Source organism: Prunus mume, linkage group LG7, assembly GCF_029339155.1.
Source record: "Prunus mume cultivar Tortuosa linkage group LG7, ASM2933915v1, whole genome shotgun sequence".
Taxonomy (NCBI): Eukaryota; Viridiplantae; Streptophyta; class Magnoliopsida; order Rosales; family Rosaceae; genus Prunus; species Prunus mume.
Genome location: NC_142704.1, coordinates 16,482,594 through 16,497,737, shown reverse-complemented (window position 1 = coordinate 16,497,737; position 15,144 = coordinate 16,482,594). Strand labels below are relative to the sequence as shown.

Here is a 15,144-nt window from a genome sequence, read left to right as displayed (position 1 = left end):
TCATCACCAGCGGTTTTACTATTGAGATACCATCAAATTCATCAACATCATATCCAATGGACGACTGCAAGTATGCATTTTGGTTGAGACATATTGGTTTTTCAGCTTAACTTATGGAATTTTCGAGAAGTGAAGGATATGGACAGCGTTCCTGTGGTGCTATACTGGATCTTAAACGTACATGACTATGGTCAAAGATTCAGAGGAAAAACAGACCAGACTGGTAACCAGTCAACACCCTTTTGCAACAGCTATGATGATCGTAACACGATGATTTGTGCCTGTCAGCCACTCATGGAAGGAAATCCTTATCTTCTCCTTGTCAAGGTACGCAAACTGAATCTCTTCTTTCTGGAAAGAAATTAAGGTAGGAGCATGTTTGGATGAGTGGATATTAGTTCGTTTGGGGACTTACATTAATGAATATGATTAGGATGTGGCCCAAAGCCATTAGGTATTTTACACATGTCGAGATTTCACGAGTTGAAATGGCATCTAAAACATGTCATTGGACAAATCCCCTCCTTTTAGAGCATTTACAATCATGTTCTCTATTTCTTAGTTAAAATTTAACTAAAAATATATGAAAACTATTTTAGGAGCTCTCTATAAAATTTTACTCCAATCATACTCTCTAGTTTAGAGAGTTATAAAGGTTACTATTTTTTAATTAGTCCATCTCTATATTAAAAAAATATAAAAAAGTTATCATTAATTAAAAGTTTAAAATACTCATAAAATAAGGAACATTAAATTATAGAGAGCCATTAAGAGTCATTTCTCTTTCTTCAGATTTAGGAGCTCTTAAAAGTCTCCCTATTTTAAGGAGGTGGATAAGGAGCATGGTTGAAGTTGTATTTTTCTAATTCCTCCCTAAAATTTGTCTAAAGAGGTGGTTGAAGTTGTATTTTTCTAAAAATCTTGATGTTCTTCCCATGAGGATTCGTCATAGATCTGAATTTTCCTCCACCTTTTTGATATCGACTTCGTCATTTAATTCTAGCTTTGCAACTTTGATTGTTATATCAAAATTAGCTTTCTACACAAAGCCAACACATTGTTAGGGACAACCCAGTAAGCGTCTGGAGACAACGGCTTCTTGTGGCGGTGGACATGAATGAGCGGAGCAATGTCGGGGAAAACTTCTCTTGGCAGACCAAAGAATCAATTTCAAAATAATAAATAAAATTAATAAATTCACGTTAGCTAATTTCATTAATTGATGTGACATGAGCACATCATCTGCCATATAAAGTGATCAACTAATGTAATCAATTAAGTGTGTTCAAATAGCATTACTCTTCCTTTTTTCCTTTGCATGGGAAAATGACGTCTTTTGGTCAGGATTAAAAAAAGAAAACACGCGTTGCGTGCAGTGCAACACAGACGCGTAGTGCAACACAAAAAAGAACATGTGGCTGAGTTGCTCGGGCATTTATTTGAACAGGTGGTGGGCACCTCTAAGGTAGAGCTGATGGGCAAACTCTGCGACTTCAAAGCTTTTTCCCTATAATATATAAATATAACATTTCACTTGAGTATATGTGGGTCTGCCAATGAATATAATATTAACATATAAATACATATGTTATAATATGAAATCATTAGGAACATCACGTGAGTGCTAATCCAAAAAATTACTCATAACTGTGTACTAATAACATAACATTTCACTTACAATGTTCTCGTTATTATAAAATTTCTAACCCATAAAACTTTAAAAGAGGGGTTTTACCAACGTGAAGCATGGGTTAGGGAAAAACAATTATCTATTGCTGATCCCAAGGAAGGTTTTGCAAAAGATGCAAATATCCACGCCATGCAAAAATTTCTTAATAGGGTTCATTACTTTTTATTGAAAGTTATATGACACCCCTTTGACCTGTACGACAAAGAATTGTAACAAAAACAAAAACGTATTTAGGGCTCGTTTGATATACTATTTGGATTTAATTTTATAAAATTAAAAATAAATTTTAAGTCCCAAGCTTAAAAAATTCGTTTTATAGGCTCTTTAAAAATAAAAAACCTAAAAACACCTCTCATTACTATGCAAATTTTTAGATTCTAAAATCAGTATTTAAAAACTCATGTTTAAAAAAAAAATCAAGATTTTTGAGTTCTTTTTTTTTAGTAGGATACCAAACGAGCCCCTAATAATTGGAGCAGTCAATTTTTTCATAAAGCCCTCTGTATAATATTCTAAAAGAAAAAAAGGTAGCGAAACAGAAAATTGTATTTGATATCATAGCCATCATTTGAGTTTCATACAAACTACATGGACTAAAGGAAGATGTCCCAAGTCCCTCCTCTAATATCGCTTGTATCAAAGGAGGATGTATGCATTCTCAAGTACTAATTCGAAAGATATTTGATCTCTTATTTTAACTAATACAATTTTTTTGTTCTTTAGACACAAGAGGACTTGGACGCTTGACCAAACTTAGTCACATGATCCTGTAAATGATCCAAAGTAAAGACCTGATCAAAGAAAGAGTTTTATGCTCTTCTAGTGATTACTATAGTCAAGTTACTTGTAATTACGGTCAAGAGAACATCATTTTCACCCATCGCTGATGTAAAGACAAATTCATTACATTTTTCCTGAAACAGAATTTTATGAGCTTCCAAAAAATTGTTATAATTTCAGTTTTCTTTGTCAATTGATGAAGTAATTGCGTTTCAAATTTTTTTAGGGTTACTGGTCAATTCTTGACCATGAACCAAAACCACGCATTCAACTTGTATTCCAAAGCTTGGATTAAATTACCATTAGTGAAAAAATTATTGAGTAGTTTTCACATTACTACCCGAAAATTTACTGAAGTTCATCATTTACTATCTAATAAAGTTCATTAGTTGGCATTATAATACATAAATATTCTTTTAATTACATCTTTCATGCATCCATAATTGTATTCGTTCACCTTAATAATTGGTCAATAGTTAAGCTAAGCGTATTATTTTTTCATGATATTAATTGTAGATACTTATTAACGGAGATATGAAAGTGGTAGTAAAATCAATACTTATGTAAAGTTTAAGTAACAAATTTTCGAGTAGTCAAATGAAATTTCCCGTTACTAAAAGTAGCCTCCATTTGATATGACTTCTCCTCATGCACACGACTACAATGACTTGATGCATGCGTCAGTCAACATCAGTACACTCTTATCTTAAATGTGAACGGCTCCGCGGTCGTACCGACGTAAAGTTGGCAGACCTCATCTCTTCCACCATTACTCTGTTTCATTTCATATTTGCATTGCTCAGAAGGCAAAGCACATGGAAACTAAAGAAGAAATATATATATATTTTTTGATACGAACTCAACAAGAAATTATTAATACAAGACAACCCAATTCGTACTTCACAATAAATAAATATTTAAGCTCAACAGTATCCTGCTCTGTCTCCATTTCCATTGTTTTTGGCATTTATATTTTGTAGAATGTCTCTTCACTGTCTCTTCTGATATGCTCTATTGGGTTTTGGTCTGATTAAATAAAACCAACAAAATTAAGGAAAAATCTGAAGTCAAGGGTCTCTCTGTCGTGGAGAGACCAAAACGAAACCAAACCCAACGCGCTATGAGTCTCTGACTTTTAGACACGAAATGGGAACGAAGAGATAGGAAACGCTCAAAAGGTTTGAAACGTTTTCTTGGGTCTTTCATTTTTGCGTAGGTAGAAAAATCCGCCTCTGTTTTAGTCCTGTCCTTTTCTGCCTGTTGATCTTTTTCGTTTCATACACGACACACTCTCTCTCTCTCTCTCTCTGTGCATCTCCAAAAACGAGGTTTCGCTTCTTGTTTTAAGATTTTCCCATTTCTTTATCTTTAAGGCCATTCTCAGAACTTTCTCTTTCAATTTATGTCTCTTCCTTTCACTTCAAAATCGATCTGGCTTTGTCTTTTTTCAGCCTCCCTGTCTCCAATTACCAGCTGGGTTTTTCTTTCTTTGCTTCCTCTCCTATATAATTTGCTTCACTTCCTTCAATTTCCAATTGCGTGTTCATTTGCCCTCTGTTTGGTTGACCTTTCTTAGCTTTCTGGGGTCTGTTAGTTGACCACAATTTCCACTAGCCTCCCTTATTTTCTTTCTGGGTTTTCTTTTCCAATTATATTCATCCCTTCCCATCTAATTTCAGCCATTTCTTCTGGTTTTCTCATCTCTGTTTTTCCCCCAATGAATTGAATTTAGCATTTTTACAACTACATATATATACCATCTGAGGTCTTGAGACTTTTATTTATTTATTGTTTTAGAGCTTAATTAAGAAATGAAGTGCCTTTTTCCATTCAAGGACAAATCCAAGAGCAAGAAGCAAGGAGCACAATCCGCTCCAGAATTGAGAAAGCAAAGCAAATCAAGCGATCTGGTTTTAGATCGTGCAACAAAATCTTCAAGTTCCTTACCATCACCAAGGAGCATACCAGAATTGTACAAAGAAAGGGAGCAAAATTTGAGAGTTTTCTCTTATCAAGAGCTGAGGGAAGCAACAAATGGTTTCAACAGATTGCTAAAGCTTGGGGAAGGAGGTTTTGGGAGTGTGTACAAAGGAACAATTAGCCCTGAAAATGGTCAAGGAAGTCCGATTGTAGTTGCCATTAAAAGGTTAAACCCGCGTAGCTTACAGGTTCGATATATCTCCATTAATTTTCTCTGTTTCTGTTTTTCCGTTCCAATTTTTCTGTCTGTTTCTCTGTTTTTCTTTTCCTGTTCTTTTCCACATCTACTTGGTTGGGAGATTTGTTATTTGTTTGGTGCTATTTTTGGATGTTAGATTGATTGTGGTGGTGGCATTGAATGACATATTGTATTTGGATGGTGAATTCCAATGGTGTGTGTTTTTGAATGTTGAATTTACTTCCAGTGGAGGACTGTGTACTTTTCTATTTATTAAAATTAAATATCATTTAATTATAATTGATTAGTGCGTATGTGATTGTTTAATAGAATTTTTTTTATTCGCTCAGGGATTTAATATGTTTGTTAACTAGGTTGCTAGTTGAACTTAGATTTGAACTTATTATAAATAAATCATATCTTATGTCACTACATATTTGTTTAAATAAGATTATACATGGTAGGCGTGGCTGGGATGAATTATGCTTTTGAAATCTATCTGAATCTAGGAAAGTCACAAAGAAGCAGAATAAATTATTAGCAAGTGGGGGCATGATATAGACTAAATGCGAGATAGTGATAAGCTATTGAGGGTGAAAGAAAACTGAGTGCCTTCTTTTGATCAAGTCAAGGAAGTTGTGTGATCTAGACATCGCTGAAACCCAACATAGGGATATGACAAATATGGACTTTGGAATCCATCTGGTGCTGGAAGTGAAGGAATATTGGGAGGATATTGTCATGTACCAATGAGCATAGTGACAAAAGTTAGGAAGAAGAGAAAGAAAAGTGCTTGCTTAAAATCAGGCAAATGGAATTGATTGATATTCATCTCCATGTGGTGCTTGAATGGCATTTGTTAAATGAATGACAAATAAATGCTTGAAATGCTAAAGGAATTGATGTTTAATTCCTTGATTTGCTAACTCAAGAACAAGAATTGGAACAGTTTTTCATTGAAGGTAATGGTTTAGCAACTAAAAGATATCGGTCTGTCTAAAAGTTACATCTTATTACTCTTTTAACCAGTTATATATATGGTGGACGCACAGATTTTGCAGAATCTAGTGGTATATTTGTCATTACCTTCTGAGATTGGCAAATATTTTATGAAATTTAAGATTAATCAGAGACCCTTTTATACACACATTTTACAACATTATATGCCTCTTACATGTTGTTCTGATTCTTTTGGTTGTGAAGCTTATGGTTTTTAGCTTTTCTCAAACAGGGTCATAAAGAATGGCTTGCGGAAGTTCAATTTCTTGGTGTCGTAAATCATCCAAATCTAGTAAAACTTTTAGGATATTGTTCTGTAGATGGAGAAAGAGGTATACAACGGCTACTGGTATATGAATATATGCCTAATAGAAGCTTAGAAGATCATCTTTTCAACAGGGCTTTGCCCACAATGCCTTGGATGACAAGACTACAAGTTATGCTTGGTTCTGCTGAAGGATTGGCTTATCTACACCAGGGACTGGAAGTCCAGGTGCATATAGTTTCTATCCATTTTATCTGATTTGACCATACTATTGTTAGTTAGTTTTTAACTTAAAACTTCCACATCATTTGAAGATATGGCTCCTCTATGCCAGCTTGCTAGTTTTGGCTATGTTAATTTAACCAATGGAAACCAATAACATAATCGATTAAGGTATTTCTGTGGTTTCAGAAGATAGTGGTATTTATTTATGAATGTGTGAGAATTTTAGTTAGGTCGTCTTTTTAAATTGACTGAGGATTTGAACTGTGACTGCTGATATTTCATGTTGTGTTATATATCTTTTTCTTGTTTCCTACTTTCAAACTGGAATCTCTGCTTTTGGAACTTAAAGGGTATGTTCTACTCATGTAATGTAACTGCCATAAGTTAGGTACAGACAAAGTTTTTTCGTCTGACGGCTATAAAAATTAGATTACAGAGCAAAGACCATTTCTGTTAGATTAAAGCAAACAACCTTTGCTGCTACATTTGAGTCATTTCAGGAGAAACAAAAAATTCCCACAACTAGAAAATGTGCAGAATACTAGAGTGTGTTGCTTTAGCGGTGGGGTTACAGTTAAAGAAGTCACAGGCTTGGTTCAGCTCTACTTGTGGGCTTGAAAAAACTAATATCCTCATATCCTTATTTTACTTCTGATATCCAAATATTGCAGAAATTATGTGCATATGGATATGATGCACTTGCTTACCTCACATGATCATTTTTTGTTTGTAAGAAGACAGATTCTTGATTATATGTTTGTTGAACCTTGTTTTCTTGCGTTACATGGACAGGTGATATATCGAGATTTCAAATCCTCCAATGTGCTATTGGATGAGCAATTCAGGGCAAAGCTCTCAGACTTCGGGCTTGCTAGAGAAGGACCAACGGGTGACCGCACTCATGTATCAACGTCGGTGAGTGGATGGGTAATAGACAGTTTATATTCCCAAAACTGACCGTCATAATTTTGAGACATGCTACACCTGCAACATATTGAGTGGCAACTTTACATGTTGCATGAGTACTTATTATGTAACTTTTGTATGACATTTCATGTACAGAAGCATCCGTAGTTCCATCCAAGTTAGCTGGCTTAGCCCACTTATGGCTCTTATTACTGGATCCCCAAGCACCATTTGAGCCTCATTCTTGGGAGTGCTTGCTTAGTTAGCACATTTATGTCAAAGGTCCTCTTTTTCCACGGGAACAAGTGCTGGTCAATGTCACATTTTTCCACAAGTTCCTATTTTTTTCTTCCCCTTACACATGCCACAGGTTCTTTATGTTGACTTCAAAGACTTCATTGAATTGGCCCTGAACTACTGATGTACTTGTGCCTCATTTGGAGCAATGTACTAGACAGGACTGGGACTAAGTCCACGCCAGTCTCATGGGGACCCACCCCTGTAGGACTTTGTCCAATCTAATAGCCCAGTCCCATCATTGTTCACTAAACATTAGGGAAGACTAGTTGTCCATTTTAATTGAATTTGTCATGTCCAGCCCCACCTTCGAAACATGGCCTTGATGTCCCCGTTTAATGGTTGGCCACCTTCTTTGAAGTGCATCATTCTTGGAAAGAAACGTAGGATTAATTTTGAAAATTATAATTGTCTGTTGGTGTCCTACAATATCACTTATGCATGTTGTCTTTGGTTTTGTTATCAGGTGGTAGGGACTTATGGATATGCTGCCCCAGAATATGTTGAAACAGGCCATCTTTCAACGCATAGTGATTTATGGAGTTTCGGTGTGGTGCTTTATGAGATCCTCACAGGCAGGCGTGTCTTGGACAAGAACCGCCCGCCAGCGGAACAGAAACTTCTTTATTGGGTTAAACAGTTCCCTGCTGACAGTAGAAGGTTCAGCATGATAATAGATCCATTGCTGAGAGATCAGTATTCTCTTACTGCTGCACGAAAACTTGCCAAGTTGGCAGATAGCTGTCTGAACAAGAATGCAAAAGACCGACCAACAATGAGTCAGGTGGTAGAGGTCTTGAAGCAAGCTCTACAAGATTCAGAAGCGGGAACCAGTTCTGTAAATAGAAGTTTTGAGGCATCTGGGTCTAAATTGGCTAAGCGGAAACCCAAGTAGACTTGATACAAGAGAACATTATTATAGATACCACTTTCTGTTGTGACCAAATTCTCTTTAAATTTTTTGGGCAGGTTTAAATGGTTGGATATTATCAGGCAAGTATAGCAGGGTTGCAGTTAACCCTTTAAATCTTTTTTCGGGGACTCTCAGGCGCGAGTCTCGATTCATCGGTAGCTGTCAAATCCGGGAAGTATGTAAATTTCTGAGGTCCTGAAGCACACGAAATCAAGGAAATCTTTTATTTTCTTATTGTAAAATTCTAGAATGGAAGAAGGCAGTGAAATAGGGGAGACCCAGTAGACTGATCTGTGGAACCGCTGTAAATCTCCATACTGAGCCTTTTACCTTTTATCTTTTTATTAGTTTGAAGACATAGCTGCGCACTGTGGTAGTATTCATGTGAAAATTGCTTGTTATTTTTTCCCCTTTCTTTCCCTTTCTTCTGGGAATCATTCTTGTGGAGTGCAATTTAATTACATTGATTAGCCAAAAGTTCATGGAACCTCCCTCAATTAAGTAACAACACTTTGATTTGAAAAATGCTTTCATGATTTCATCAGTGCAGCATTATACTCCAATTTCTCGCCTGTTTAATCTTTCTATCCGAATTCCCATCCAAAGAAAATTAGTCTAAGTTCTTGAAACTAGTAGCTAAATTTTCAGATTTCACAGTTTTCATTGGAGAACAATGTGTCAGGACAAATTTTGAAAAACAAGGACTATGGCATATATCTTCTCGTCAGAGGAGTTGCATGAAATATTTTGGGGATATGAAGATGATATTTTGAGAATAATACATGGAAAATGGCATTCCTTTTTACGCCCACGTCGGTACACATAATTTATTACCCTAAACTCGAAACTTGAAACCCTTAAAAAGCGTCATTTTTGTGTGGAAAACTTGGTCTCTTATCTCTCCTCTCTCTCCGTTTCTCTCTTTTGTTCCTCTTTACTTGCCTATGCATATCCATCACTGTTTATGCGTCTTTATGCGGTTATATATGTACTTGTAGTTTAGAAAATTATATTCGCTGGTCTTATAGATTTGGCAGATAAGCAAGTCATGAAACCATACACTCAATGTCTAATAAAGTTTTTTTTTTTTGGTCGCATGTCTAATAAAGTTTTGTTTGACTGAAATTAAATATACATTCTGCAGAATTTGATTACATTCAACAAGCAGTTAGAAGTTGATGGTAGATCCCATGTTATTTCATAATTTCGGGGTTCCAGTATTTTTGGTTTATTTTCAGTAGTACTGATTGTAAATTAATATAAATTGAACTACAGTTTATGTAACAATAAGATGCAAAACATGAATGTTTGATGAATATCTATTCTATAATTTTTTTTTATATAAAAAATAATATTACTATTACACATTTAAAAATACATATGAGAACATTCAATTGTCTAATCCAAATAAGATACTCATTCAAAGATCATCTCTACAAAAATCACTTGAATGATATCATTTCAATTGAGTTATTGAAATTTTAGTACTTTTTAGTGTTCATTGATTTTGTAAAACACAAATATCGAAACGGTTTCTGATTTGTCTAATTTTTGTAAGGATGATCTATGAATGAATACCTAAAAATGGAATGCGATATATATATATCCAAAGGTGGATTCACGCTTGAGTTAGAGTGGGTTCTAGTCCGGTGCTTATTTTGGAGAGATAAATTAGGCTTAGTTGTGTAAGCTCAATTCAGAAAAATTACATAATAGCCCACCCATTTTTCTAGAAAGCAACCCACCTCATATACCATATCCACGCCGAATACTTTAATACTTTCATTACTAAAGTATTTTTTTTTCTCTCTCTTCTTTGGTTTATTTAGCCTCTAATTTGGCTCAAATAAGGTTTATATCTCTTTGAAAATAATATATATTTTTGAATGAATTTTGAAAATAGTTTTTAATATGAAGGAAATATACTAAATTAGTAAAAAAATATACCACTTTCATTAATCTAAAGGAAATATTGCTTCTTATAAAAAAAAATATTTTGTTAAAAAATATGGCTTATAATTGATCTCGAACAAAAAAAAAACAACCTACCTCTATAAATATTCCTGAGTCCACCATTATATATATATTATAGACTTTCTAGTAAGATAATATTTTCCTATGTATATATATGTATATGAAATTTCGTAAAACATATAATTATTATATATGCATTGATTTTTCATTTGGATTGGCTTGACAAAAAAAGAAACCTGGCACGAAAAGAAAAAAAAACTTGACAAGAGGAAAATAATTGTATTCTAACTTTTTATTTTGGGCCAAAAATGGGTAGAAAGTTTATTAGAAGCTACCAGAAACAACTTTTCTGGGGTATATATGCAAAAGAAAGCAACTGGGCTTGCGTAGTTATAAAGCAAAGTGAAGCCCAGAACACAAACACACGAGTGGGCCATTTGCAAGTTAGGGTTTAGAAAGTACAATGGAATTAATTTGAATAAAATATTATTTTTCCCAAGTGAGATTAGGAAACAGAAAGCTATATATGCATATGTAGCCCTGAGCCTCTGTAAACACTAGCTACTGTGATTTAGGGTTTCCAAAATTCGCTGTAATCTTTTCTCTTTCAAACGATCGAGTCGAGGACTTTTCTCTTTCAGACAAGATGACGGCTTTGAAGGAAGAGCGATGCGAGCGGGAGCCTCCTGTTGACGATGACGACTTTGGTGGACTCGCTTGCCCTCCGCTGGACGACCTTGAAGCTGTCTTCATCCTTGAAACCATGACTTGCGATCCCTCCGACTTATTCGACGACATCAAACTTGACGATGACGACTTTGGTGGACTCCCTTGCCCTCCGCTGGACGACCTTGAAGCTGTCTTCATCCTTGAAACCATGACTTGCGATCCCTCCAAGTTGTTCGACGACATCAAACTTGACGAGCGCGACTTGGCAATTCTGGAGAAGCCCAAGAAACTATCTCACGGCAAAGGCAAGGATTTGGAGACCCTCTACTTCATGCTAAGCGCACCGCCTCCATCTTGTTGTCAACAAAACCCTAAGGGGCCCGAGCAATCTGACCCTCATCATCATCCGCAAGATTGGGATGATGAAGAGAAGTTGGAGACTAACCAAGGCTATCAAGAGTTTCAAAACAAGGGAAAGAAAATTGAAGTTATCGATAAGCGGGGCAAGTTTCTGACCAGCTCGAGGAAGTGCCGAGCGTTCTGATTTCTGGGAGAACACGTTTGTTACTGTCTAGTTTATTCAATTCATTCTTTAATTGATATCAGATGTAAGTACATGGTTTTTGAACCACAAAACGATTACAAGTACATGGTTTTTTAGGAGAGCTAGCACGTATTTTATTGTCTTGTTTATTCTGTAATTGTGACCATTTTAAGTAATTGTAATTCGAGTTATAGATGTTCCTAGTGCCAAAGGTACCTATTTTCCATGTTGGGTTGTGTTTAATTTTTGGTTTATGTGGATCTTTGGACTTGGAATTTGTTTTGGTGAAATGGGTTCTTTTTGTTTCTGTTAGGGGGAACTTGTGTCCAAGAGGAACACCCACTTCTCTTTTGGGTGTTCCTCTTGGACATAACTCTTTGGTTCTCAACAAACATTCAATTTTTTTTTATCTGTAAATACAGTTTCCACTTAGTTAGGAAATGAATATTAGTCCAAATTCATGAAAGGAAATGATATCTGTTTTAGTTTCACATAACCTGGCTATCTATATGTATCATTGCTGATTTTCTCTAAAGTATCTCACAGGATTTTGGCATTACTTTGTGGGAAATTTTTTAAATATTCTTAGCTGATAATATCTGCATATGTGTGTGGTCAGGTTGTTTAATGTCCACCCTTTACATTCATGATAGATCTGGAATCTAGTGAATTGGAGAAATATCATGCTTCTTGTTGTTGATGATGATTTTTCAGAATTTCATGTGATGGTGCATGAATTGAAGTCATTGAAACATGGTCCTGGCAATGCAGGGAAAAAAATTCCCCTGTTTTCTTTTCCATTCAAGAACAAGAATTGGAACAGTATTTCATTGAAGGTAATGGTTTAGCAACTAAAAGATATCGGTCTGTCTAAAAGTTACATCTTATTACTCTTTTAACTAGTTATATGGTAGACGCACAGATTTTGCTGAATCTAGTAGTATATTTGTCATTACCTTCTGAGATTGGCAAATATTTTAATCATGTTTAAGGATAATCAGAGACCCTTTTATACACACATTTTACAACATTATATGCCTCTTACATGTTCTGATTCTTTTGGTTGCCAAGCTTTTGGTTATTAGCGATTCTCAAACAGGGTCATAAAGAATAGCTTGAGGAAGTTCAATTTTTGGCGTTGTAAATCATCCAAATCTAGTACAACTTTTAGGATATTGTTCTGTAGATGGAGAAAGAGGGATACAGCACCTTCTGGTATATGAATATATGCCTAATAGAAGCTTAGAAGATCATCTTTTCAACAGGGCTTTGCCCACTATGCCTTGGATGACAACACTACAGAGTATGCTTGGTTCTGCTCAAGGATTGGCTTATCTACACCAGGGACTGGAAGTCCAGGTGCATATAGTTTCTATCCATTTTATCTGATTTGACCATACTATTGTTAGTCAGTTTGTTTTTAACTTAAAACTTCCACGTCATTGAACATATGGCTCCTCTGTGCCGGCTTGCTAGTTTCGGCTATGTTAATTTAACCAATGAAAACTAATAACATAATCGATTAAGGTATTTCTGTCATTTCAGAAGATATTGGTATTTATTTACGAATGTGTGAGAATTTTAGTTAGGTCATCTTTTTAAATTGACTGAGGATTTGAACTGGGACTGCTGATATTTTATGTTTTGTTATATATCTTTTTCTTGTTTCCTACTTTCAAACTGTAATCTCTGTTTTTGGAACTTCAAGGGTATGTTCTACTCATGTAATGTAACTGCCATAAGTTAGGTACAGATGAAGATTTTTCGTCTGACGGCTATAAAAATTAGATTACAGAGCAAAGACCAATTTCTGTTAGATTAAAGCAAAGAACCTTTGCTGCTACATTTGAGTCATTTCAGGAGAAACAATAAATTCGCTTTAGTGCTGGGGTTTCAGCTCTACTTTTGTGCTTGAAAAAACTAATATCCTCATATCCTTATTTTACTTCTGATATCCAAATATCACAGAAATTATATGCATATGGATATGATACACTTGCTGACCTCATATGATCATTTTTTGTTTGTAAGAAGACAGATTCTTGATTATATGTTTGTTGAACCTTGTTTTCTTGCGTTACATGGACAGGTGATATATCGAGATTTCAAATCCTCCAATGTGCTATTGGATGAGCAATTCAGGGCTTGCTAGAGAAGGACCAACGGGTGACCGCACTCATGTATCAACGTTGGTGAGTGGAGGGGTAATATGCTTTTATACTCCCAAAATTGACCCTCATAATTCTGAGACATGCTACAGCAGCAACATATTGAGTGGCAACTTTTGTATGACATGTCATGTACAGAAGCATCCATAGTTCCACCCAAGTTAGCTGGCTTAGCCCACTTATGGCTCTTATTACTGGATCCCCAAGCATCATTTGAGCCACATTCTTGAGAGTATTTTCACTTGCTTAGTTAGCACATTTATGGTCAATGTCATATTTTTTTCACTTGATATAAACGAATTCAAGGTAATCTTTTCTTTCGTCTTGTAATATTCTAGAATGGAAGAAGGCAGTGAAATAGGGGAAGACAGTAGACTGATCTGCGGAATTGCTGTAATCCATACTGAGCCTTTTTACCTTTTTTATTTTTATTAGTTTTGAAGACGTAGCTGCGCACTGTGGTAGCATTCATGTGAAAATTACATGTTTTTTTATTTCTTCTCCTCTTTCTTTCCCTTTTCTTCAGGGAATCATTTTTGTGGAGTCAAATTTAATTACATTGATTACCCAAAAGTTCATGGAACCTCCCTCAACAAAGTAATAACACTTTGATTTCAAAATTGCTTTCATGGTTTCATCAGTGCAGCATTAATATTAATATTATACTTCAATTTTCTTTCCTGTTATTAATTCTTCTATCCGAATTCCCACCGAACAAAATTAGCCAAAGTTCTTGAGATTGATGGCTAAATTTTCAGATTTCAGAGTTTTCATTAGACAACAATTTTTCCGGACAAGTTTTGAAAAACAATGACTATAGCTATAGCTTCTCATCAGGGGAGTTGCATGAAACATTATGGGGATATGAAAAATGATATTTTGAGAACAACACAAGGAAAATGGCATCCAGTGCACATAAATTATTACCACAAACAAGCGTCGTACTTGTTGAAAGAAAAGAAAAAAATCAAAGACAACAAAAAACCTCCCACATTAGTCCTTGAAGTCCTGCAGAAAGCTTCCTAGAGCATCCACAATTTTTTTTTTACTGGAGAAAAGTCAGCATAAAAAGGTGGGACATGCGGCTACAGTAATTGCTGGAAAAAAATTCACATGCAGGGCAATTTTTGGTTGTCATGTTCCCCCCGATTCTTTTTAGACGAAATCATATCTTCTCCGAATGTAAATATTTTTACGTCTATTTGTTTGAAAAAAAAAAATTAACCTAATACAAAAAAAAATTAATTTTATAAAGTAAACACAAAATACAAATTTAACATAAAAACGAATTAAGACAAACAATCAATTATACATCTTTAGATTTACATCGTTTCTCATTGGAGCAAAAAATGTATTTACACTCGGAGGTGTAAAGGGGATGTAAAAGTGGCTTTACATTCCCGAAAATACACCCTCCACTGTGGATGCTCTTACCCCGAAAGCCGGCAGCTTCTAAGATCGTAGCTGGACAGGAGAGTCAAAAGACAAAATTTTCAAACTGTTATGCAAGTGCAAAGGAGGTGCATTTTATTGTGCAACATTCTTAAGCAAGATAA

At 35.2% G+C, this 15,144-nt stretch overlaps 2 protein-coding genes across 3 annotated transcripts; both read left to right on the top strand.

Annotated features, from left to right (window-relative positions):
- The first annotated feature begins 3,504 nt into the window (after nucleotides 1–3,504).
- Nucleotides 3,505–8,710, top strand: LOC103328868 (putative serine/threonine-protein kinase PBL19). 2 transcript variants are annotated; one of them, XM_089055723.1, is made up of 4 exons: nucleotides 3,505–4,638; nucleotides 5,860–6,120; nucleotides 6,910–7,044; nucleotides 7,787–8,710. In XM_089055723.1, the coding sequence occupies exons 1-4, from the start codon at nucleotides 4,282–4,284 to the stop codon at nucleotides 8,213–8,215; spliced, it is 1,182 nt and encodes a 393-aa protein (XP_088911849.1). In that variant the 5' UTR covers nucleotides 3,505–4,281; the 3' UTR covers nucleotides 8,216–8,710. The 2 variants fall into 2 exon arrangements, with proteins under 2 accessions (XP_088911849.1, XP_008229495.1); XM_008231273.3 differs by having other exon boundaries at nucleotides 3,529–4,638; nucleotides 6,910–7,032.
- A 2,034-nt stretch (nucleotides 8,711–10,744) lies between these two features.
- Nucleotides 10,745–11,615, top strand: LOC148915607 (uncharacterized). The gene has a single exon (XM_089055724.1). The coding sequence runs from the start codon at nucleotides 10,854–10,856 to the stop codon at nucleotides 11,418–11,420; it is 567 nt and encodes a 188-aa protein (XP_088911850.1). The 5' UTR covers nucleotides 10,745–10,853; the 3' UTR covers nucleotides 11,421–11,615.
- Nucleotides 11,616–15,144: the final 3,529 nt, after the last annotated feature.

Bases quoted from the DNA above. Each gene is read 5' to 3' on its own strand.
- LOC103328868 (XM_089055723.1), top strand. From the start codon at position 4,282: ATGAAGTGCCTTTTTCCATTCAAGGACAAATCCAAGAGCAAGAAGCAA. The intron at 4,639-5,859 runs GTTCGATATATC...TTTCTCAAACAG, and splicing joins TAAACCCGCGTAGCTTACAG to GGTCATAAAGAATGGCTTGC. The intron at 6,121-6,909 runs GTGCATATAGTT...TTACATGGACAG, and splicing joins ACCAGGGACTGGAAGTCCAG to GTGATATATCGAGATTTCAA.
- LOC148915607 (XM_089055724.1), top strand. From the start codon at position 10,854: ATGACGGCTTTGAAGGAAGAGCGATGCGAGCGGGAGCCTCCTGTTGAC.